General features: G+C 39.2%; 1 protein-coding gene across 9 annotated transcripts in view; it reads right to left on the reverse strand.

Annotated features, from left to right (window-relative positions):
- GPATCH2 (G-patch domain containing 2) overlaps positions 1–25,829 on the reverse strand; it is a 196,145-nt gene that overhangs the window by 57,979 nt on the left and 112,337 nt on the right. For 8 of the 9 annotated variants that reach the window (XR_007515324.1, XR_007515325.1, XM_049868695.1 and 5 more), the window contains 2 exons: positions 25,380–25,447; positions 998–1,037 (listed from right to left, as the gene is read on the reverse strand). Coding sequence is in view for 7 of the 9 variants with exons in the window: in XM_049868695.1 (XP_049724652.1) it covers positions 998–1,037; positions 25,380–25,447 (108 nt within the window). In the remaining 2 variants the exon portion in view is untranslated. The remainder of the gene's footprint in view (positions 1–997; positions 1,038–25,379; positions 25,448–25,829) is intronic. The other variant, XM_049868697.1, reaches the window with a different exon arrangement.

The raw sequence follows: 25,829 nt of genomic DNA on the forward strand, positions 1-25,829 counted from the left end.
ATTCACGAAATATTTTTCTTTTATTATGCCCATGGGTGCTAAGAAACAAAGTACAGCTGATAATGAAGTACTTGGCACCTTCCTTTAGAAGTAAAAGAACTATGGCATATGCGAGCAGCCGTGGACCTGCCACCCAGCTGAAGAGATAAAGCCTCACCAATATCATTCTGTAACCAATTACCACTGCCTAGAACAAACCCCTCCCTATGGACCACTCACCCCCCACCCCTGAGAAAGCACCCCCTCTGGATTTGAGGTTTATCATCCCCGCCTATTTTAAAAGTCAACTTTCTTATGTATCATATTTTTGACTCACTTAAAAAATAACTTTCATAATTGATAATGAAAAAAAGAAGTTTTGCAAGGATGCAAACTTTATGCAAAATCTACGTGCTTCATACTTTGGCACAAGTATGAGCCCTAAACTGCCTTACCGGGCTTCAGGGGGGGTATGGGTATATTTAAGGGGCAGAGAAAGTAGGCTACTTACTTTACATGTCAAGTTAACTAAAACGAACATCAAATTCTTGCCATGTCAACTAATCGCTGTGCTGCCATGCATACTAATCAGAGATTTTTTTAATGAAACAACTAACTCATCTAGAAATAAAAACTTGTAAGAAACCATTGCCACCTTCAAAGTTAAACACATTCTCTTGCTGGCTGGTGTACAGTTACTACAAATCAATTTCTTACGCATTGATACCTTAACTTTTTGAAAAATCACTTTAAGGACTGAAGTCTGACCAACAAGTGCATTCCAGAGCATTCCAGGGGTCAAATTCGTGACTGAAGACGGTGGCAGTGAAGGAGAACTCTGGTGCTCATCAAGGACTGTTCATTTAGCCAGTGTCTGAAGCACCGGCACAATTAACTCCTTTTAAAACAAGCTGGGGATTTATATCCTTGCATACAGCTGATCTACTGCCCTGAAGGGGGATAGTTAAATATTTGAAGGAGCCTGAGCAACTTCCTTTCAGACGAGAACGGTTCTTACCTGGCCATGCTCTGTCCTAGCCCCAGGGCTAAACCAATGGCTGCAGAGGAAAGAGATGAGGAATTAGCGAGAACCTAGCTAAGAGCGCCTGCTATCACAAGACCAATCTGCGTGGGCTTTAAGAAATTCATTCTTCACCAGCAATACAGCCTTAAAATCGCTTTATTTTAATGGATATTTCATGTAATTCTAGACTTACACCAATTTTGACAGAAATGTAAGAGCGCTCATAACCCAGTAATTTTCAATTTAATAAGCAAACTGAGTTAGAATTACATTTCCATTTAATTATGTTAACATAAACTGCTGGGACTGTATTCATTTTACGAATCAATTCTGGTTATAAAACGTACAAATGCTATCATTTACCACAACTTAATTACAGTGTCATTACAACAAATTATGACCATTTGATTGTTGGAATTTTAAAAAATGCTTAATCTTAAATAAGGATCTTAACAAGAATCTTAAACAGGAATGTTATATCCTTCTGGCTCGGAATTGACTCGACAGCACTGGGCTTATGGTCTCATGCACAGTCACACAAAAGCCCAAGATGTGACTTCTGGAGCAGCAGCTGAAGGTACCGTGGACCCATTCCTTCCGCAGCTCAAACAACCTGAATTCTGCCTGACAACAAGCTCAACAACAGCAGTAAATATACAGACATCACTGCCCAGTGGGAGCCTTCCCTTCCCACACTGGGCCCCGCCCTGCCAGTCCCACCCTACATTGCTGCATCAGCCCCTGGGACTCTTAATACTGACCTGACTGGGGACCTTTTCTCTGGGGGTTGTTATCATCAGCTATTTGCCCAGACCTCTGGCAGTATTCTGCCTAAAAACTAACTGCAAACATCAAGGACTAGGAAAATGAAGAGGCAATGTGGCAAATTAACTGCTAAAAGTCCACAATCATAGGGAATGATATCAATATTACAATTATTCTTATCATTAGTTACCATTATTAATATTTCAAAAACAACACCAAGTACCACTATGTACCAAGCACTCTTTAGACATTGGATATTTATTAAGATCCTCGCAAAAATCCTACAATGTAACAGTACTCTCACGTTCCAGGTGCAGAAACAAAAGCTTAGCTGTCAGGTCCCTCTCTGCCCAGGGTGTAGGTCACCATATCCTGCCGCAGAAGAGCACTTGGCTTACACTGACAGGACACCTTTCCCGGGATCCTTGAGGATGCTGCAGTGCTACGACCTGAGAATACAGCCTCCATCGTAGAAGGCTTTGTCTGCACTCTTACGGAAATATTTCTCAGCCTCCTGGACAGTGATGCCCCGTGGCATGTCAGATTCCACCACTGACTAGGAACGGACACTTACTGGTGTAAGTAAATGACACCTGGGTTAATTACTAGATTAATTAGCTAGAAACAAATTATTCACTGAATTTCCTCTGAAATTTGATGAACATGTATCCTCTCTCCTATGGGTTGTACTTTTTCCTGTTAATGTTTTATTGTCTTTTAGGCGAAAGTTTATACAGCAAATTAGGTTCCCATTTAACAAGTTTTGAACAGATTGTTCTGTGACACTGGTTACAATTTTCACAATGTGTCAGCATTCTCATTATTTCCGTTCTGTCTGTTCTATTTCCATTGATCTAGCTTCCTTGCCTCACTGTGCCTTCTCATCTCTGCTTTTCAGTAAATGTTGACCGTTTGGTCTCATATAGTTGATTGTTTAAGGGAGCACATTCCTCGCTGGTGATATTGTTTATTTTATAAGCCAATCTCTGGCTTAAAGGTAATCTCCGAGAGTGGCTTCAGTTCTAAGTTAAAAACGTATCTTAGAGAGACTGTCTCGGGGGTTTCTCTAGTTGCTATCAATTCAGTAGGTCTGTTTTTTTTTTTTTTTTTAGGAATTTGAGCTTTGTTCCACATTTTTCTCCCATTCTATCTGGAACCTTCTATTGTGTCCTTGGTCAAAATGGTCAGTCGTGGTAGCTGGGCACCATCTAGGTGTTCTGGTCTCAGGCTAGAAGAGGCCATGGTTTGTGTGGGCTATTAGTTCTGTGGACTAGTTTCTTCTTTGAGTCTTTGGTTCCCTTCATCCTCTTTTGTGCCAGATGGGAAGAGACCAGTATCTGTATCTTAGATGGTCACTTGTGTACCTTTTTCTTTAAAGAAAATCTTTAAATCAAATGCATACTCACAGTTAAAAAAAAAAGATAACAATAAAAGGAATAAAAACAGCAGTATCTTGCTCCCTCCATCTATCCTGACTCCTAATCTCTGTCCAAGGAGTCTTGGTGGTACAATGGCTAAGAGCTTGGCTGTTAACCAAAGGTTGGTGGTTGGAACCCACCAGCTGCTCCTCAGGAGAAAAGACCTGGCAATCTGTTCCCGTAAAGATTACAGCCTAGGAACCCCTATGGGGAAGCTCTCCTTTGTCCTACAGGGTCCTATGAACCTGAATAGACTCAACGGCACACAACAATCTCTGCCTAGAGACACGATGGCACGCACTTTCTTAGTTGTTTCTTTTGGTATTTAACTCCATATTTCTAATGAATATGATTATACTGATATTTTGTGATTACTTGGTTTTTGACTTATTATCATAAATTTAGCTCTTTTATAACTCCTAACCCCCATTTCAGTTATGACACTTTTTTTTGATTAATCAATTGTAAATGCAGACATTACTATAACTATGTAAATATTGTCTACTCTGAGTCTTTCTTTTTGTTTCTCCTTAAGTTGACAGTTGCCTTGTTTTTCTTCCTTTGGTAAGTTTTCTATGTACTCACCAGTCTTGTTTGTTAAATCCTTACCATTGTTAGTTTTTCAAAAGGAAAATTTTCAGATGATACATCCATTTCTTACTCTAGCTCTGGCCCCCCAGAGATCTCCTTCCCAAAGCCCTCTGTCCACTTGGTCTCAGCTGGGGAGCTGCTCTCCAGGTCCGTCCTGGAACTTCTCTTTGTCCTCTAGCCTCTAACCTTTCACTTAGCAGTCAAGTGTGTTAACTGTTTGCACTACCCAGAGACTTCTGGATGCTTTTGGGAGGTTCTAAAAAGTAGAAGGTCAGCAAAAAAGAGACAGACTCTCAATGAGACGGAAAGACAGTCAAGAATGGGCTCAAGCATCAGGATTGTGAGGATGGTACAGAATCCGGCAATGTTTTGTTCTGTTCTATGTAAGGTCCTTGTAAGTTGGGGTCAACTCAATGGCACCTAACAAGGATAATTTCAGTAGTAATGGGCCTTTTTCATTTACTGTTTTGGGTGAGCTCTTTCTATCTAAAGTTCTGTGTCTTTCACTACAAAAATAATTGTTTATTTTTTAAATAGACTTTTTAATTTTAGAGCAGTTTTAAGTTTAGAGAAAAATTAAACAGAAAGTACAGCGCTCCCATATACTCCCCCACCCACATTTCCCTATCATTAACACCATTATTAACACCAAGTGCAGTAATTTGTTACACCCGATGAACCATTACTGACATCTTATTATTAACTGAAGTCCATAGCTGACATTAGGGCTCACTTCTTGTGTTGTATAGTTCTGTGGGTTCTGACATACGCAATGCCCTGCATCTACCATTACGGTATCTACAGACTAGTTTCACTGCCCTAAAAATCCCCTCTGCTCCACATACTCATCCCTCCCTTTCTTCCCCAAACTCCTGACAACCACTGGTCTTGTTACTGTAATTATAGTTTCACCTTTTCCAGGATGTCTTATTATTGGAATTATTCAGTATTTAGCCTTTTTAGATTGGCTTCTTTCATTTAGTAATACGTATTTAAGGTTCATCCATGTCTTTTATAGCCTGATGGCTTATTTCTTTTTACTGCCAAATAATATTCCATTGTACAGATATCCCATAGTTTTTTCAATCCAATCACCTATTGAAGGACATTTTTGTTGCTTCCAATTTCTGGCAATTATGAATAAAGATGCTGTAAACATTCGTGTGCAAATTTCTTTTTTTTTTTTTTTTGTGCCTGAATATTCATAGCAGCTTTATTTGCAACAGATCCCAAATGAAGGGAATGCAAATATCTATCAGTAGGCTAATGGACAACTTATGGTATGTTGGTATAATTCAATACCATTCAGCAATAAAAAGCAATGAAATACTGATGAACATAGTAACATGGGTGCATACTATTCTGAGCAAAAGAAGCTAGACACAAAAAGTATATACTTTATTATTCAATGTGTAAAATTCTAGAAATGGCAAATTTAGTCTATAGATACTTCTGGCTGAAAGCAGAGAATACCAGAAAGATGTTTATCTTTATTTTACTGACTATGCTAGGACATTCGACTGTGTGGATCATAACAAATTATGGGTAACATTGAGAAGAAGAGGAATTCCAGAACACTTAATTGTACTCACGGAGAACTGTACTTAGAGTCCCTGATGGAACAGGAGAAAAGTGTGGTGCAGAACTCAAATTCAAGTAAAAAGACCAGACTTATTGGTCCAACTGAGACTGGAGGGTCCCCAGAAGCCCTGGCCGACAGATGGTCTCTCAACCCAGAAGTAAAGCCATTCCTGAAGCCCACCCCCAGATATAGACCAGACTGGACCACAAAACGTGATAATACTCGTGAGGAGTGTGCTTCTTAGTTCAAGCAAATATACGAGATCAAATGGGCAGCTCTTGTCTGGAGGCAGGATGAGAAGGCAGAAAGGAACAGAAGCTGGTTGGATGGACACAGGAAACCTGGGGTAGAAAGGGGGAGTGTGTTGCACCAGTGTCACATAACAATATGTGATAAAGTTTTTTTTTGTAAGGATTTTTTTTTTTTTTAGACGAAGGTTAACAGAACAAACTAATTTCTCATTAAACAGCACATGTATTGTTTTATGACATTGGTTAGCATGGGTAACATGATAACACACTCCCTTCTCCACTTTGGGTTCCCTATTACCAGCTTTCCTGTTCCCTACTGCTGTCCATTCCCTGCACCCGGGCTGCTGTGCCCCTTTAGTCTAGTTTTGTTTTATGGCCCTGTCTAATCTTTGGCTTAAGGGTGAACCTTGGAGTGACTTCACTACTGAGCCAAAAGGGCGTCAGGGGGCCATACTCTTATGGTTTTTCCAGTCTCCGTCAGGCCAGTAAGTTTGGTCTTTTTTTGTGAGTTAGACTTTTGTTCTACATTTTTCTCCAGCTCTGTCTGGGACCCTCTATTGTGATCCTTGTCAGAGCAGTCAGTGGTGGTAGCCAGGCAGCACCTAGTTGTATTGGACTCAGTTTGGTGGAGGCCATGGTAGTTGTGGTCCATTAGTCCTCTGGACTTATCTTTCCCTTGTATCTTTAGTTTTCTTCATTCTCCCTTGCGCCCGAAGGGGTGAGACCCATGGAGTATCTTAGATGGCTCGCATGCAAATTTTTATGTGGAAATAAGTTTTCAAATCCTTTGGGATGGTATGGTAAGCCTATGTTTAGCCTTGTAAGAAACTGACAGACTGTCTTCCAAAGTGACTGTAACATTTTGTATTCCCACCAGCAAAGGATGAGCGTTCCTGGTGCTCTACTTCCTCCCCAGCCATCGATGTTGTCACTGTTTTTATTTTAACCATGCTAATATGCTTTTAATATGCAGTGGTAACTCACTGTTGTTTTAATTTGCAATGCCCTAATGACATATGATTACCAGTCGTCTGTTTGTCTGCCATACTATGGTGACTTGCATGCTATGATACTGGAAGCTTTGCACTGGTATTTCAAATACCAGCAGGGTTACCAATGTTGGACAGCTTTCAGTGAAGCTTCCAGACTAAGACAGATTATTGGGAAGAAAGGCTTGGTGATCTACTTTCAAAAATTAGTCAGTAAAAGCCCTATGGATCACAAGAGAACATTGGCTGGCTGCTAATACCCATTAACATGGTACAGAACAGGGTGGTGTTTCATTCTTTTATCCTTGAACTGGAGCTGACTCAATGTCAACTAACAACAACATATGACGCTGAGCATCTTTTCACATGTGTATTTGCCATCTCTACAGCTTCTTTAAGGAGTCTGGTGGCACAGCGGTTAAGCACTCAGCTGCTAACTGAAAAGGTTGTCAGTTTGAACACACCAGTCACTCTGTGGGAGAAAGATGTGACAGTCTGCTTCTGGAAAGATTTACACCCTTGGAAACTGTATAAGCAGTTTTACTCTGTCCTAAAGAGTCGCTATGAGTCAGAATCAACCCCACGGCAGTGGGTTTTTTTTTTTTAATAGCTTCTTTGGTGAGATATCTGTCCAGATCTCTTGTCTATTTTTAAATTGGCTTGTTTATTTCTTTACTGTTGGGTTTTAAGACTTCTTCGTCTATTATGGGTACAAGTCTTTTACCAGAGATGTGTTTTGGAAATATTTTCTCTCAGTGTGTGGTTTCTCTTTTCATTTTCTTGACAGTGTCTTTCACAGACCAGAAGTTTTTAATTTTAATGAAGTCTAACGTCAATTTTTCTTTCATGGGTCATGCTTTTGGTGTTATATCTAAAAATGCACGCTAAACCTAAGAACACCTAGATTTTCTCTTATGTTATCTTCTAGAAGTTGTATAGTTTTGTGTCTTACATTTAGGTCTATGATCCATTCTAAGCTAATTTTTGTGAAAGGTGTAAGGCCTGTGTCTAGATTCTTTTTTTTTTTTTTTTGGCAAGTGTATGGCCAGTTGTTCCAGCAGTATTTGTTTAAAATGTTTGTTTTTGATAATTTCCTTGCCCGTTTTCTTTTTTCTCTTTCTGGAATGCCTATTAACTAAAGGTCGGACCTTCTGGATTGATCTGCTAGTTCTCTTACCTTTCCCATCTTAGTATTTCTTTGTGTTTTTGTCTACCTGCTAAATGGTTTTACCAATTTCTTAATCAAACTTTTTATTTTGAGACAGTTGTAGATTTACATGTAGCTTTAAGAAATAAAAAAAAATTTTTTTTAAGAAATAGTGCAGAGATTCTGCACACCTTGACTCAGTTTCCCAAAATGGTAACATCCTGCAGAAGTGCAGCGTGCAATCACAAACAGAATACGGACACTGACGTAGTTCAGATACAGTGCAATGCCATCACCACAAGGAGTCTTCACACTGTAGCTACAGTGACTTCCCTTCCACCACCCCTTCCACACTTCACACCTGTCACCCACTAATTGATTGTCCATTTTCATAATTATGTCATTTAAAAAATGTTAGACAAATGTAATCATATAGGATAAAATCTTTTTGGTATTGGCTTTATTTTTTTTTCCATTCAGCATAATTCTCTGGAGATTCTATCAAGTTGTGTGTGCACCAATAGCTTGGTCCTTTTTATTCTGAGTAGTGCTCCATTGTATGAATGTTCCATGGTTTGTTTAACCATTCATTCTGTTGAAGGGCATCTGGGCTGTTTCCAATTTGGGGCTATTACAAATAAAGCTGCTATGTACATTTGTGTACAAGTTTCTGTGAAAATAGTTTTCACTTCTGTGGGATAAATGCCCAAGATTGCAACTGCTGGGTCACATGGTAGTTGCATGTTTAGTTTTATAAGAAACTGCCAAACTCTACTCTAGAGTGGTCTACGGTTTTCTATTCTCACCAGCAACGTGTGAGTGATCCAGGCTCTCTACATCCTTGTCAGCATTTGGTGTTGTCACTGTTTTTTATTTTAGCCATTCTGACAGCTGTGTAGTGATGCCTCATTATGGTCGTAACTCACATTATTGCATCATTTATGCCTAATGATATTGCACGTATTTTTGTGTGCTTAACTGCCGCCTGTGTATCCTTCTCAGCAAAACATCTTACGTCTCTTGACCATTTTTAATTGGCTTATTTGACTTTTTTTACTTTTGAGTTTTGAAAGTTCTTTATATATTCTAGATAGTAGTGGTGCAGTGGTTAAAGTGCTCGGCTGCTAACTGAAAGGTCAGTGGTTCGAAACCCACTAGCTGCTCTACAGGAGAAAGATGCGTCAGTCTGCCTCTGTAAAGATTACAGCCTTGGAAACGGAAACCCTATGGGGCTGTTGGAACTGACTCGACAGCAACGGGTTTAGGTTAGTCCTTTGTCAGATATGTGGTTTGCAAATATTTTCTCCCAGTCTGTGGCTTATCTTTTTATCCCTTTAACAGGGTCTTTCAAAGAGCAAAATTTTTAATGTTGTTGAAAAGCTATCTTCCCTCTACTGAACTATTTTTTGTACCTTTGTCAAAAATTAGTTAGGCATATTTTTGGATACCTTATTCTGTTCCACTGATTTGTATGTTTATTGCTCTACCACTGCCACACAGCCCTGATTACTGTAGCCTCTGACTGACTGAACTGTGAGCTAATAAATAGGTTCTTTTTGAAGTCACTAAGTATGTTACGCAGCACAGAAAACTAATACAGCGAGGACCCTAAAGAGCAGAGGATCAATATAAGAAAGGATAGGGGACCTCATGAAAGAGGATGGAGAAAACAGAGGACTTTCAGACTGGCAGTCTTGATGAGTTTAAAGAGCAAGAGTAGTGAACCTAATAAAAGAAAAAGCCAGAAGATTATTAAGTTGTGGTAAGAAAAGGTATAACACAATTTAAAATTTCAGACCTAGATTAGTTCTACAGGATGGTTATATTCAAGAGTGGTCACGGACGTTAGTTAATCAAGTAGTATGCCGGTGAAAATTGTCGGAGTCAAGGAAGAAAATAAATTGTGCTAAACACCAGTGTCTTAGTTATCTAGTGCTGCTATAACAGAAATACCACAAGTGGATGATTTTAACAGATGTTTATTCTCTCACAGTCTAGTAGGCTAGAAGTCTGAATTCAGGGTGCCAGCTCCAGGGGAAGGCTTCCTCTCTCTGTCGGCTCTGGAGGACGGTCCTCTCATCAATCTTCCCCTGGACTAGTAGGTTCTCAGCACAGGAATCCCAGGTCCAAAGGACTTTCTCTGTTCCTGGTGCTGTTTTCTTGGTGGTATGAGGTCTCCATGTCTCTCTGCTCAATTCTTTTATATCTCCAAAGAGACTGGCTTAAGACACAATCTAATCCTGTAGACTGAGTTCTGCTTCATCAACACAACTGCCATTAATCCCATCTCATTAATATCATATAGTATTTACAACATGCAGGAAAATCACATCAGATGACAAAATGATAGACGATCACACAACACTAGGAATCATGGCCTAGCCAAATAGAAACACATATTTTTGGGGGACACAATTCTATCTGTGACAGCCAGCATAATATTATTTCATCTAAGCCTCACCACAGCTCTGCTGGTAATAGGAGTAACCCACATTTATTGAGCACTCACTAAGGGTTCAACAAGATGGACTGACACAACGGCTGCATCAATGGGCTCAATCATAATAATGATCATGAGCAGGACTGGGCAGTGCTTTGTTCTGTTGTACACAGGGTCGCTATGGGACGGAACCAACTTGACGGCACCTAACAACAACAAGAGCAGGGTAGCCTTCTCATGTAATCCTTTAACAGCCCCATGAGGTAGGCACTATGCCCAGAAGTAGGCTCAGAGAGGTTAAATGATTTACCAAAGATTTTATAACTAAGTGGATGAGCTGAAATTCGAACCCAGGTATTCTCATTTCAAAGCCTATGTTCCTTCTGACCATTCTACATGTTGTCCCAATTAGGACAGTAAAAATTGAACTAGAAAGAAAGACTGTGGTATAGATGTCAAAGTCCTCTATGAATGAGGGCAAGTGAGGGGTGCGGTGCAGTGCATTACTTTAATATAGCCCTTCTAGCCATGGTATCATGACGCCCATAAAATGATTGGGCGGGACTATGCAAATAAGGTGCTTGTGGCCCACCCAGGGGATTGGACAGCCTGCTAATAATGCAAATAAGGTGCATGTAAGGCTATGAAAATAAGGTGAATGAACTCTTGTGGGGGATTCGTCAGTTTTGCCATCCTATGAGGCTTAAAGGGAGCCAATCCAAGAGACTAAAGAGGGACCTCACCGGTAGCAAGAAGAAAAGCCAGGAGTGCACCGTGTCTTTTGGACCTGGGGTCCCTGTGCTGAGAACTTCAGGGATTTTCTTTTGTTATATGAATGAGACCAAACCTTGTCCATGAGGTGATACCCGAGCAGGGTGAGTCCCAAACCTAATCCTTTCTGAATAGTGTCTTACAGAAAGAGCAGAATAGACACAGACAGCTGGGGGAAGACACACCCCTGTGAAGGCCCATTGACAAGCAGGAACACTAAGGATCACAGGCAGACCCCAGGAACTAGGAGAGAGGTCCACAGAAGAAAGTACCACCGTGGAGCCATGATTTGGACATTTAGAGCTATAATGCCACCCACTTGTGGTATTTTTGTAGCGACAGCACTAGGTAACTAAGACGCTTAATTATGCTCTGAACTACCAGTCTGTTTCACTGCCTTCTATTAACATCATGTTTAGTTGTTGTTTTTTGGAAAGAGTTGTTTTCTATTTTGTTCGGTTTTAATTTTTTTGTGTTCCCAGAACATAGCATAATACCTAAAGAATAAAAAAAGTTCCGTTATAACTTTTTAGAGAAAAAAAAATGAACAGGGAATAAAGAGGACGCAGTAGAATATTCTGTGTGGTGAAATGCAAAGTACTCATAAAGCACTTCTGGTGCTATGGAAGGACAACGGTGTCTCAAGGAAGAGCACTTATGAGACTATATGAGATGAAAGCTGCCAAGCCACCTCGAAAGTGAGTCTAGTTTACATAAAGGAGAGGTGGAAAAAATGGCCTAAAGAGAATGAAGTTGTAGGGATGTTTATTTACTTTGGAGCCAAGATTCCAGACGATGTAGCAAAAGGGACTCGGGAGGAAGCTAATAGTGAAAGAACTATCTGGCAGGAGGGAACACAGAATAGTTTGAAACTAGTCAACTGTAGAGAAAGGCTAGGCTGAGAGGTGTGGAGGGATTAAATATTCTCAAGATTCAGCAGGACTAAGCTCAATTCTCCCTGCTTGGGTGGGAACTGCGCTAAGACTGATATGTATTTCATTTACATAAAATTAGATTTTATTTAATTCTCACCACAGCTCTGCTGATAACAGGAAAAAAATAAATATATCCAAAACAGTTGCTATTGGGTCAACTCCACTCATGGAGACCCCATGTGTGTCAGAGGTGAACATGCTCCACAGGGTTTTCAATGGCTGAGTTTTTGGAACTAGATTGCTAGGCCTTTCTGCTTCTGTGGACTTGAACCTCCAACCTTTCAGTTAGCAGTCAAGCACATTAACTACTTGCACTACCCAGGGACTCCTGATAACAGGAATGCTGTTGTTGATAGGTGCCGTGAAGTCAGTTCCAACTCACAGTGACCCTATGTACAACAGAGTGAAATGTTGCCCGGTCCTGCGCCACCCTCACAATTGTTGCTATGCTTGAGCCCACTGTTACAGCCACTGTGTAACATCCATCTCGTTGAGGGTCTTCCTCTTTTTCACTGACCCTCTACTTTACCAAGCATGGTGTTCTTCTCCAGGGACTCGTCCCTCCTGATAACATGTCTAAAGTATGTGAGATAAACTCTCGTCATCCTCCCTTGTAAGGAGAATTCTGGGTATACTTCTTCCAAGACAGCTTCGTTGTTCTTCTGGCAGTCCATGGTATATTCAATGTTCTTCACCAGCACCATGATTCAAAGGCGTCAACTCTTCTTCGGTCTTGAGCCTCACTACAATGCTCTTTCAAGCAGAGCAGCTGTGATTAGTAACTATACAGAGGAGGGAGGGGATTTCTTTCTTTTCTTTTCTTTTTTTTAAGCAGTGAGTAGAAAATAAACCCTTAGGGAAGAGGGGCTTTTGAACTAAAATCTCTGCAGATGCAGAGTTCCACACTAATTCCTTCTCGCTGTCCTTAGTTCCTTTTACCCACCCACATTGTTAAACTTCCCATTAAACCAAACCAAATCCGTTGCTGTTGAGTCGACTCTAACCTGTAACGGCCCTGTAGGACAGAGTAGAACTACCCTACAGGGTTTCTAAGGCTGTAAACCTTTATGGAAGCAGACTGCCAAATCTTTCTCCTGTGGAGGGGCTGGTGGGTTCAAACTGCCAACCATTCAGTCAGCAGCTGAGCACTTAACCACCGTGCTACCAAGGCTCCTTTGTTAAAGTACAGGCAGTAGAAATGTACAGGGTTTCATGTGAAGTCAATTAATATAACATCTACACAAAGAACAAAACTAAGCTCGAGGCTTAACCGAAACCCTATAATGTGCCTTTCAGAAGTAAAGAGCCATTGTAGTTTGTAATACAGATTTTTATTATTAGAGATAAGTTTCTATTTTTGAACTCAGGGGAATAATTTTATATTAACACTTTCACAGAGGGTCTTGTATATAATGGTCTAAATCTACACTGCCCAATATGGTAGTCACTAGTCACATGTGGCTATTCAAATCTGAATTAATATTAAGTTCCTTATTTGCATTAGCCACATTTTAAGTGTTATAGGCACATTTTATGTGGCTACTAGTACTAGCGGTTACTGTAATGGACAGCACAGATATAAAACAGTTTCATCACAGCAAAAATTTCTACTGGATAGCACTGGCCTAAATGGATTATCACTGAAAATTTGAATTAACCTTAGAAATGGTGTACAATCTTCTACACTATACATTTGCAACAAGAACCACAACTATTTTCTTACAGAGACTTGCAAAACCATTTAACAAGAATGGGGAAGTAAAAATATATGCCAAACTCCAAACCCAATATCCTATAACAGGGTTTCATAGATTAAGATTTGGAAATGAAAATTTGGGTGAGAGGTTAGAATATTAAGAAGAAGCTACATCCTAGGTTAGAACTAGGTCTTAGCAGCAACTGCAACTGAGTATGCCAACAGACTAAGGCACAGGTATCCGTGTAGATGAAACTGACAGGTAGTTCCAGATGACCTTCGATGCCCAGGACGATACAGACATTTTAGTATTCTTGGTTCTGTCTATGCCAGGGTTCTCAAAGGGCTGTCTTCAAAGTGTGGTCTATTTTTCCCTGGGTGGGGGTGGGGAGAGTCCCTGAGACACTTGTAACTAGTCGTTACTGTATTTTTCACTGCCATGAGCTTAGAGGAAAAATAAAAAACCAATTTTACATAACAGTGTCCTTGATAAAGCGGTAAAAATAATTTCACTAAATGTCAACATTTGAGTACACTTCAAAAAAATATTCTGTGTGGTGAAATGCGAAGTACCCATAAAGCACTTCTGCTGCACATCGAAGTACAGTGGTGTCTTGAGGAAAGCACTTGTGGGACAGTATGAGAGACAAGCTTAACAAGCCACTCCGCACAGAACGCCATTTTTACTACCAAGGGTGACCAGTGGACAAATGACTGTTACACTTAGGCTTGGTTATTTGGAAGACACTTTCTTAAAAATAAACGAGGTGAGCCTGTAGTATTTGTGACTAATAATAAAATTTCAGCTTTCAAGCAGAAGTTAACAATTTTCAAAAACTTGTATCCACCACCATGCGCTTGATGGTTTCTCAATACTTAACAGTTTTTGTGGTGATATTAACAAATGTAATTTTTTCCAAATGACCAATATTTGATTTCATAAATCACAACGGGTAAATGATCCATTTAAAGTATAAGACAGACTAGTGTTTTCAATGAAATGGAGTACAAAAGTTCTTTGATGTGGTCTCCGATCGCATATTACAACTAACCTTTAAGAAACCACCACTCTTTGGGTTTTGGTATAGTTTCAACGAATATTCACAACAATCTGAAAAGACTATTAAAATACTCCTCCCTTTTCCAACTACATGTCTGTATGAGACTGTATTTTCTTCACATACTTTGATCAAAACAACATTTCATCACAGACTGAATGCAGAAGCAGACATGAGAATCCAGTCGTCATCTACTAAGCCAGACATTAAAGTGGTAAAAAAAACAAAAAACAAAAAAAAAAACTGCCACTCTTCTCACTAATTTTTGTTTGTTTTGGAAAACGTAGTTATATTTCATAAAACTCTGTTATTTGTCTTAGCATGTAATGGGTTTATTATAGTGTTAATAAATAAACATTTACAATACCTCTCTGAACTCATGGTCTCCTATACAAAGCTCGTCTTCATCTGGTGATCAGTGAATGGCAGGGCCAATCTCCCAGTGGTCGGCTAAAGGCACTGTGGGAACCATTCTCTCTCATGTTCAAACAGTCAGCAAGCCCACTACTCCATAAACATTTCTTAAATGTACCCACTTCTCAACACCTGATACCACTTTAGTCCAGGTCACCAGCAGCTTTACCTGGGAAGCTGCAACTCTCCCTGTATCTACAATAAACGCCATCTAACCTATTTATCTCTCTCTTTTTTTTTTAACCTATTTATCATACTGTAGAGTGACAGTGATCATTTCAAAGTTCAATTGTGAATTTTTAGACATTCACACGCCCAAAACAAACAACAAACAAACAAACCTTAAATGGCTTTCCAGTACTCAGGAGAAAGAAGAAATCCTTTAACACAGCCCACCCAGCTTTGCATCATCTGACCTTTGCCCACCTTTCTCCACTGTCATTACATACTACACACACTCTTTTCTCTCCCGTTTTGTGTTCTTTTAGTTTCCTGAACACAGAATGTGTAATTCTTTGCCTGAAATGACCTTCTAACCAACAATTCACTTAGGTAATTCAGAGATCCCAAGTTTCCTTTCCTCAAGGAAGCCTTTCTTGTCTACATGTCAAGGCCAAATTCCTTTGTTTTGAGTTCTCCTTTAGAGCAATTAACTCTAAAAATGCATTTATATGTCAGTATATAATTATACATTTATAAGCTTGCTTACTGATTAATATCTATTATCTCTACAAGATTGTAAGTTCCACAAAAACCTGGATCATGTCTGTCTTAGTCATTATTGTGTATCCAGCACCTAGAACACAGTAGGCCCTTATATCTTCTGAATGAACGACTGACTTGAGATACAGAACAGAGTTTTATCAACTACAGTCAGCATGATATTCTATATGAAAGAAGAAGAATGAGAGCAATGGATTCTTTTGGGTTCTTAAGTCTACTGACCAGGGAGTCAGGATGGTAAATACATTCTTCATTCATTAAATTTTTCTACTGAACGAAAAAAATCAACTCTACAACTATGCTCAAGAAGCTCTTTTAAAACTTTTATGCCTCTAATTAAACTACAAATATCAGTCCAGGAGATTTTAGGGGTGCTAAATCATGGGTTTTTTTGGACATAAGCTGTGACACTCACTAGCTAACGAACTCTTACCAATTACTACTTACATGTCTGAGTCTCGTTGTCTTCCTCTTCTACCACCTCCCTCATAGTATTTGGAGGCTTACACAAGAATAAATACCTGGCACATACTAGGTGTTCAATGAATATTAATTTCCTTCCTCCAACAGTATACAATGGAATACAGTAATATGTGGACTTTTATTCTGTAAATTTTTGCAATAAGTAGTTTTTAATTTCTCAGTATGAGTAGAGGAACCAACGCTCCTGGAAGGATCCTCCTACAGGTTTAGCATGTTTCCTAACACATGACAGAAGCGTGATACATTTAATTGACTTCTGGTTGAGTGATCGGAGTTGCATGGCTTAGAAAAGCCATGTGAGCCACCAAGTGGGAGCGTAATACCTGCTATGCTGCTTGAGAAACAGTAGAAGCATTAAAGAGGGCAGCGCACATGAGAACTCTCTGAAAGATAAATACACTCTATGACATAAAGGGCCGTTATCGGCATCATCTTAGTTTTTTAAAAATGTCTGTATTTTACATAAATAATTTGTAAAAAGGTCTTAGATAAGAAAGGACTGTGATAATTATTATCTAAAACTGATAATTAAGACATATATAAGTTAAATGACTCGCTCAAGGGAATCACAGAAGACAGAGGAGAAATTGATCCAGTATATCTTATTTATCTCAATCTAGAGTTAGAGCCACTTTAATGAAAACTTCACTATAAAGCAATAGATGCTAAATTTCAAAGCGTAGAACTATTCCCAATGAACACAAGCTTTAATCCAGGCAAATCTTGCTTTAAGCAAACTCGGTATTTATGCAAAAGAGGAAATAAGGGCCGGGCACTTGCTTCTGGAAGGAACTCATCGTAGAGCCCTGATGAGTTACCCACATGCATTTAAAGTAAGTTTTGACCTATATGTAACTCCTCAGCTAAATACACATACTTTAAAATGAGAACAAGCAAAATATAAAAATCCGTTAATAAATCACAAATCTCTATATAAAAATAATTATCTTAGAAGTAATTGGAAAAAAGTTAGATAGAAAAAATTATGCACCATTCAGGATCCGTATGAAAGGAGGAAGAGTTAATAAAAAGTGACGTGTTGTTGTGGGCCGTCTAGTCGATTCTGACTCACAGCAACCCTAAATGACAGAGTAGAACCGCCCCGCTGGGTATCCCGGGCTCTAAGCTTTACAGGAGAAGAGCACCAGGTCTTTTCTCCCGTGCAGCCTGCTGATGGGTTCCAACAGCTCGCCAACCTTTGGGTTAGCAGTTGAGCGTTTAACTACTGTGCCACCAGGGCTCCTTTAATAAAAAGTAGCCCCACATTATGCCTTAAACTTTTGTTTAAAAAGGTAGTCATATATTTATTTTCTTTTCCACATTTTAATATTTGCATTTTCAGAAAGTTAGCAGAATAATATGAATTTCAAAACTTAACATGTTATGGTACTCAGGAATCTGATGCTAATTTCTATGCCTTAGCTGGATTACATGGAGGTCCTTGTCACTTTTTACTCTCTATATTTATTTTAAATAAGTATTTCGTTTACTTGTGTTCAGTACGTCCTGTTAAAGAAAACTAGTATATATTAATGGTTAGACTCTAAATACAGTAATACATTTCCCTAGGAAAAGATTACTAGATGGTCTTTTAAACAATTAGTGCAACATTGTGTTATTTTATGAAAATAATGCTTTTTTTTCATAGTTATGACACTCGGCAAGGCTTCTCAATACCTACACAGAGCACCTGTTAGTTTAGCTTTAAAATTGAGACTGCAGATACTGATGTGTGCAGCAAATTTGGGTGTTCAACAAATTTCTACAAATAACTTATTTTATAATTGCAATCGTTACAGATTATTTTCATAGAAACCCTCCAAACTTTTATTGACCTGCCCCTACTGAACTGCGAACTTTCGGTGAGGTGAGTTTTCCTGGACTGAGCTACCAACTCTTAACATCTTTTTTCCTCCTCCAGCTCAGAAGTTCTTTTTCTTTTGATTACTGTATTTTTACACAAATAACATGCACCTTCCGTGTTGGTTTGCTGGCCATGCTCGCCTCGTCCATTAGGTATGTTCGTAAGGGAGCCATGCTAATTCGTTTATCGTAACGTGGAAGAGGACTGGCATGGCAGTATTTGTGAGGGTGTGTGTGTGTGGGGGGGGGGGGTGGAGAGGCATAGCTGGCAAACAAAAGCAGAAGGTGTGTGTTATTTGTGTAAAAATATGGTAATAATTTTTAGGCTCTCCAAAGGAGCGCTCAGTTGCTGACGGAAATGTAGGTGGCTCGAACCCACCCAGCAGCTGTGTGGGAGAAAGACCTGGCAATCTGCTTCCATAAAGATTACAGTCCAGGAAACCCTACAGGGCAATTCTACTCTGTCACGTGGGATTGATATGAGTTGGAATCAACTCAATGGCCACAAACAAGAAGGCTGCCCTATGCTACTGTTTGTTAATGGTGTGATCATCTAACAATATGGTTTCAAATGTGAAAATTCCAAAATGTTATTGCATTAGAATTTGTAAAATATTTTTACCCTCTTTATTAAAACCTATTGTTAAGCTTGAAATTCTATGAAGTGACATCGCTTTACATAAAGTATTCCTCTATTCAGACCGTCTTTGGAGGTGATTTTCCAAAGCAAAAAAAAAAAAATACTGACTTCAAGGAATCATTAACTAAATGAAAATATCAGTTGCTGCTTACTTTCCGGTTGAGGAGTTTCTAAATATTTAGTAATTTAATGACTATTTCTAGCCATTATATAGGTTCTTTACCATAAATTCTGGAGCCCTGGTGGTGCAGTGCTTAAGTGTTTAACTTTTAATCAAAAGGCTGGCAGTTCAAATCCACAAGCCACTCCTTGGAAACCCTACAGAACAGTTCTACTCTGTCCTATGGAGTCGCTATGAGTTGGAATTGACTCAACAGCAATGGGTTTTATTATAAATTCTAAGGTAAACCTCAACCAGGATTACACAAAACCATAGTTAACGCATCCTTTCCTTACATTCTAGTGCAAGCACCAGGAAGGGGGTGAGTCAATGACAACTAGCTCACATAACACTGAGAAGTGGACCATTTGTTAACCGGATTACCATAGGAGACTGAAGAGTCTCACTTCGCTTTGGCTGTCAGACATTATCACGTGGTGGTCACATAAAGTGACGGGAAGACATTGCAGATGAACATATTCTGCTCAAAGAGAGAAGAATGAATTTAAGGGACTCAGAGCATGGAGACTAAAGGAATAAGATGACAAGATATGGCAATGGGGCCGCAGAGTTTACTGCCCTCAACTTAACAGTGTGTTGCAACAGAAGGAACACAGGGTTGGCACCAGAGCCTGGTTTCAGTTCTTGATCCATTATTAGTAGTCATGTAACCGAGAGCAAACTGCATAGCCTCTTTACATTTCAGCTTTCTCGTATTCAAAAGAAGGCCCATAACCCATATCTTTCTTACTCAGGAGGGCTGAGTATTCACATATAGAATGAAATAACATGTATAAAATGCCTCTGTATATTTAAAAGAACTATACAATAGAACTCTATTAGTATCATTCTTTTTATAATAGTCACTGTGAGTTTTTTCCCCCCTAAATTTAAAGGTAACATACCTATGGAATAAAGTTTGGAAAATACCAAAAGGTACCAAAAAAAAAAAAAAAATACATATACATATACAAAGATGAATAAACAAACCAACCTGTAATTCCATCACCACCCAGAAAAGACAATATTTAGTGTTTATATCTAGTGGTGGTAGGCCTTATGATCTTCTACTAGCTAGTGTGTGAACCCAAGCAGCTAGTGTAGCTTTTTTGAGCCTCAAGTTCATAACTACAACATCAGGTGATTGGATTAGACTATGCCTAAGGAGTTCCTGGGTGGCGCAGAGAGTTATGTGCTCAACTACTAACCAAAAGGCTGATGGTTGGGTGGAACCCACCCAGTGGCACATTGGAAGAAGGGCCAGGTGATCTGCTTCCAGTAGGTCACAAGCTGGAAAACCCCATGGAGCAGTTCTACTCTGCAACACATGGGGTTGTCATGAGTTGGAATCGACTAGTTGGCAACAGGTTTTTTTCTTGAAGGTTCCTTCAAGCTCTAGTAGGAGCCCTGGTGGTGCAGTGGGTAGAACGCTTGGCTGATAACCGAAAGGTGGGCAGTTCGAACCCACCAGACACTCCATGGGAGAAAGATGTGGCAGCCTGCTACTGTAAAGATTGTTGTTGTTAGGTGCCATCAAGTCGGTTCTGACTTATAGCGGCCCTACGTACAATAGAACGAAACACTGCCCAGTCCTGCACCATCCTCACAATCCCTGTTATGCTTGAGTCTACCGCTGCAGCCACTGGCGTCAATCCATCTTGTTGAGGGTCTTTCTCTTGACTCACGGCAACATGTTTGGTTCTGGTTTTGTTCTAGCTCTAGCATCACCTGCTTCTGTCCATTATGAACTGCATTTAACAAGTGTACATTCACAAACAAGTCCCATCACTAGCCAGCGGTGGAACTTGATAACCTTGACCTAATGTGTAAAGCACTGTGCTGTGTACTGTAAGAGTCTCACAGAAGACAACAACAAATTCTCCAACCATAGCAAGTTCAAGATCCATTAAGGAGGATCGAGCGTGTACGTAATAACTATATTCCAGAGAATAATATGATAAATACTATAACCAAGTACAAGTAATAACCTGAGAGAATAGAGGAGATATAGAGGATTGCTGGTAGGGAAAAATACCAAAGATTCTTTAAAGGAATTTGTGGCGGATACTGTTATTGCGTCTCCAATAGCCTCAGAACTACCTACTTCCAGATTTCTGTTTATGTCAGAAAATGAAAACACTATTTGTTCAACCATCATTTGTAGGATACTGCTATTTTTTCCTAAATTCATACTATAGATCAGCAGTCTTCAAATTTTCTTGAGTAGATTTCATCTGAAACAGTTATGAAAATATTCTCCTCACATATTTTTATGTAGATGTATAAAGTTTTTCATCATAAATTTAAAGAGCTGCAAAGGGTTTAATTCTCTCTCAATTATAGATATGGATATTTTAAAATAAAACCATTATGCTACTCTTTTAAATATATATATTGAAATTTAAATATCACTGTTTTGATACCGACTTGACAGTAATGAGTTTGGTTTTCAGTTTTGATACCAACCACATTAAAAAAAAATACCAGAATAAGCACTTGTTTGAGATCTGATGATTTTACATGGTTTATTTTCCTCCTTAAACTCATTCTTCTACTTCACCTCCTTACAGAAATTTATCCTGTAGTAATACAGTTTTATACTTACACATCTTTCATAGGTTACCCTATCATACTTCTCTGCAATAAACGTATGAATATATTAAAAATTAAACTTTCTTGAATTTCTGTGACTATAAAACCCTAAGTGTTAAAAAAATTCTTCTGATAGGTATATCAGTTATTCAGTATCTCTACCAATTGTCGATAGTTCATAACCAGTTATTGAAGATCTGAAATAGTTACTATTAAACCAACCACAAATAAACCAAAATGAATATAATGTATTTTGATAATACTAAGGGAAAAAAGTGAGACTTTGTTAAAAATCCATCATCATTAATGAACTTTTCCCCAAATTAGTTCATGTATCCATTGATGAACATTATTTTTAGTATCCATTCTATTCCTACTTTTTACTTTTACAGATTTGAGTACTCACAAACCTGGTTCACACTAACTGTTAAGTGGAAATAAAAGGAATTTGGATAGAGCTCTCACTCAATTACCTGAACTCCTTCAGAGTTTTATGGCAAGTCACGCAATGATCTCTAGCACCAAAGAGTGTGTTTAATAAGCTACCAACTGCTGAAAGCAAAGAACTGGAAACCACCTACCTAATTTGCAAAACACTTTGTTACCTAGTCATTAGATATAATCCCTCAATTTCAATACCAGCACAGTATTTCGAATTTTCCTCTGTTTGGAACCCAAAAGGATTTTGCACTATGGGGCAATGTGCTAAACTAAGATTAGGAAGAGGGGGACATCTTTCTTTTCTAAAGTGGGAGAGAGGCAATTGTGAAACGCAAGACCCAGCAAAACACCCAGGTCTGAGGATTTGCAGAAAAAGAAGACGTACGGAAGCCAGGGATCTAGAAACTGACCCACAACTACTGCTGGCTAAGCATCCCCTGGGAATTACTGGTATACATGAATACCCTAGTTTTCCTTCCCTGGAGTGCTGAATTTGGTATTAAAAGTGGGTTTTCTGTATCATATTTTAAAATAGGGAGCAAGTTGAGTAGAAGAAGAGAAAATGGCAGTATGGATCCATTTATTTCAGCTAGAAAGTTGATGAAGCATACAACTAAAACTATCTCTGGCCATTTCTTGAACACAGACAATACGTGTTCTTCTGTTAAAGGAATGATGGGATAACTTCAGGATATTGAGCAATTTTTTTTTTATTATTGAGCAATGAAAGAGGCCAATGTAAGCAATATGGTTGGTTGTTTTGAGCACTTTGTTTCCTGATAAAAGGTGAAAGTGGAGAGGTGCTAGGAATATCCTTCCCTTCTTCTTCCTGCCTTAAATGCACACTTGATGTGTAGATAGGCCTGTAGCGGCCATTTGAGACTATGGGGCAATAAGTATGAGGGTATAAAGCAAAAAAAATGCAAGGATGATGAAGAAAAGAGGAACAGTACAGCCCGTGATGACATCTTAAAGCTAGTCAACAAACCCTAGAGGCACCTTCATCCAGACTTCCGTAAGAAAAATAAAGCTCTTTGGGTTTAAGCTATCGTTAGTTCTGCGTTATGTTACTTGCTAATACATTCTAGTAGATAATTTTTTAATCGGTTGTTAAACGATACATAGAGTTTTGATAGATACATGTTTTTACACAAACAACGCAGGCCTTCTGCATTTGCTGGCTGTGCCCTCCCCCTGGAAGGGACCGTCACAAGCATCACCATGCCAATCTTCTTCCACACGCTGCTGTTAAAAAAAAAAAAAAAAGAGCACAGCATGCTCATGAAAACACCTTGTGGTGGGAGGGTGCAGCTGGCAGACAAACGCAGAAGGCACATGTTAGCTGTGTAAAAACACAGTGGGTACTATGGAAAGGAATGAGAAAAAACCCCAGAGAGAAGGGAGGAACGAAGTACAGGTTATGATATTCAGAAAACAGAGGCAGACCAGATAGCTGGACCATAGGACTTACAAGGGAGAGATGATGGAAAAGAAGGCAGAAAGGTAGCTGGAGCCAGACTGTGCAGGGCGTTCAGTGATATGCTAAGGAGATTTGCTTTTCTCTCTGTTGGCAATTGGAGGTTTTGAGTTGGGAGATAAAATGATCAGAACTGAACTTGAGTAGCTAAAGTAAGTGGTCTGTACTGAAATAGTGACAGCAGAGACAGGAAGACCCACTAGGACCCTCTAATAATGTAAAAGGTAACAGAACTTTAGGTAAGGTAGTGGAAAATGAAATTAAAAAGAGGGGCCGGTCTGAGATATTCGAACGACTGGACTAGTAGTCTGTAGAATGTGAGAGATTAAAATGACCCCAATGTTTTAGTCCTGAGTGTTGAAAGAATGGTACTCCACACACTGAGATCATCTGGGAAGCCCTAAATATACTGATAACCTGAGTTCCCTGCCCAGATTCTGACTGAATCAATGGAGGACCACTGTGGAGACCGGTGGGGAAGGGCAGTGGGGAGAATATAATGTGGGATCACGCCTGCTTATGTGAGAAGCAACACTCCAGATGACATTATCTAAGCTGTCCTATTTTCAGTTCACTTTTACGTCTTCTACAACGTACCAGGCACTGGACTAGCGCCACAACTACACTGGTGACGAAAAGATATGGCATTAGTCTGCCCTCAGGGAATTTACCATTTTTACCAAAGGCAATTTTTGGTTTAAAAACCACTCTAAATCTACTTGCCTGAGGTTTTGTTTTTGATCACAACAGAAAATTAAGAAAATTTGAAAATCTTTTGGTTGTCATTCTGAAATAACAAATGCTTTTACTCTTTGTTTTTTCTGACAGACAGAAGGTCTTAAAGGAGAATAAAAATCAATGAAACCAGCTACTAAAAGGGAAGACTTATGTATCTTTATGCTATATCTGAACTACGATTTCTGTTTTATATTCGTTAAGGAGTAGATTTCAGAAATTAGGATCTAATGGACCCTAATATGATTGCTGATCAGAATAATTTCATTTGATAATTACTTTACGTCTTTATTTGCTTCACGTCGTTTTTCAAGTGCAACCTACTTCACAAGATGTATGTGGTATTGAGCTACTATACATAACATATTTAAGCTCTTCCAACAAAAGATATATTTAGAAATAAAATTAGCACCTAGAAATTCATCCAGGAATTTTCCAAAGTCAATGCTCAACTGCTTAACTTTTTAGCAAATTAATTATTTGCTTGATTATCCAATAAACTAGTCTCTCCCCTTTATTGGTAAATGCAGACACATTCTGGTCCCTTTACAATTCTTTAATATTATTACCAAATGCTGGGCAGGAGGAAGAGCAGAGAAGTAATGAGGAAACCAGTCACACTCCGCCTTTCACGGCTTTAGGAAGGGTTGCTGTGCGTTGCAATCGACTTGATGGCAACGGGTTTGGTTTTTGGTTTTGGGGAGAAAAGGAAGAGCACTAGGAGGGGTGCTTGATGCTACTTATTGTAACGAAAATAGAATCTTAAAAATGTTGTAAGACAATACAGTAAAACTAGCGAAAGCCAGAACCCGTGTAAGAAGGAAACCTGTCAGAGAAGGAAAACTCAAATATTTTCCACTAAAGTGAGCGGTAAGATTGCACCCTGTCAAAGGTGGAAAACTTGTAAGACTCAGAAAAACAATGCAGTCCCATCAAGTTCTTGCTCTCATGGGGTTCACTGTACGTGAATGTCAAATTCTATCACAAATGAAATAAAAGAATGACTATACTGTAAAATCTTTATTTAGATTTCTGCAATGGGTTTTATTTAAACTGTTTCTGCACTACTGCCAGTGGCATACGACGTTTGGTCTCTCTTCAGATGGGTACAAATTAAACCGCCTTTACCAGCAATAGTTGCCAATTTCCCCAAAGAAGTAAGCAGAACACATCAGCGAGGTTTTATAGACACAGTGAGTACTCACTCATGGTGGTGAGAATCTGGGGAGAAGTGAACCATCCTCTTGTTACTGACTGGCCCAGAGGTGGTCATCTGAAGCAAGATTTAAAAACAAAAAATACATCACAACTGAGTTTGTAAAAAAGGACAATAAATAACAGGGAATTTCCAATGGAGGACATTCAAGCTAAACAGGAGAATATAACAGAATATAGCATTAATTCTTAAAATCTCAGATAAAATTGCAGAAACCAAAAGTACAGTTTACGGTGGCACAGTGGTTAAGAGTTCAGCTGCTACCCAAAAGGTCGCAGCAGTTTGAATCCATCAGCTGCTCCTTGGAAACCCTATGGGGCAGCTCTACTCTGGCTTATAGGGTCGCTATGCGTTGGGATTGACTCGACAGCAATGGGTTCAACTTGGTTTTTTAGCATTCTACTTGTTTTGGTCTAGTGTAGTTCCTCTGCTAGAATTG

The sequence above is a fragment of the Elephas maximus genome, chromosome 24 (genome assembly GCF_024166365.1).
Source record: "Elephas maximus indicus isolate mEleMax1 chromosome 24, mEleMax1 primary haplotype, whole genome shotgun sequence".
NCBI classification, from domain to species: Eukaryota; Metazoa; Chordata; class Mammalia; order Proboscidea; family Elephantidae; genus Elephas; species Elephas maximus.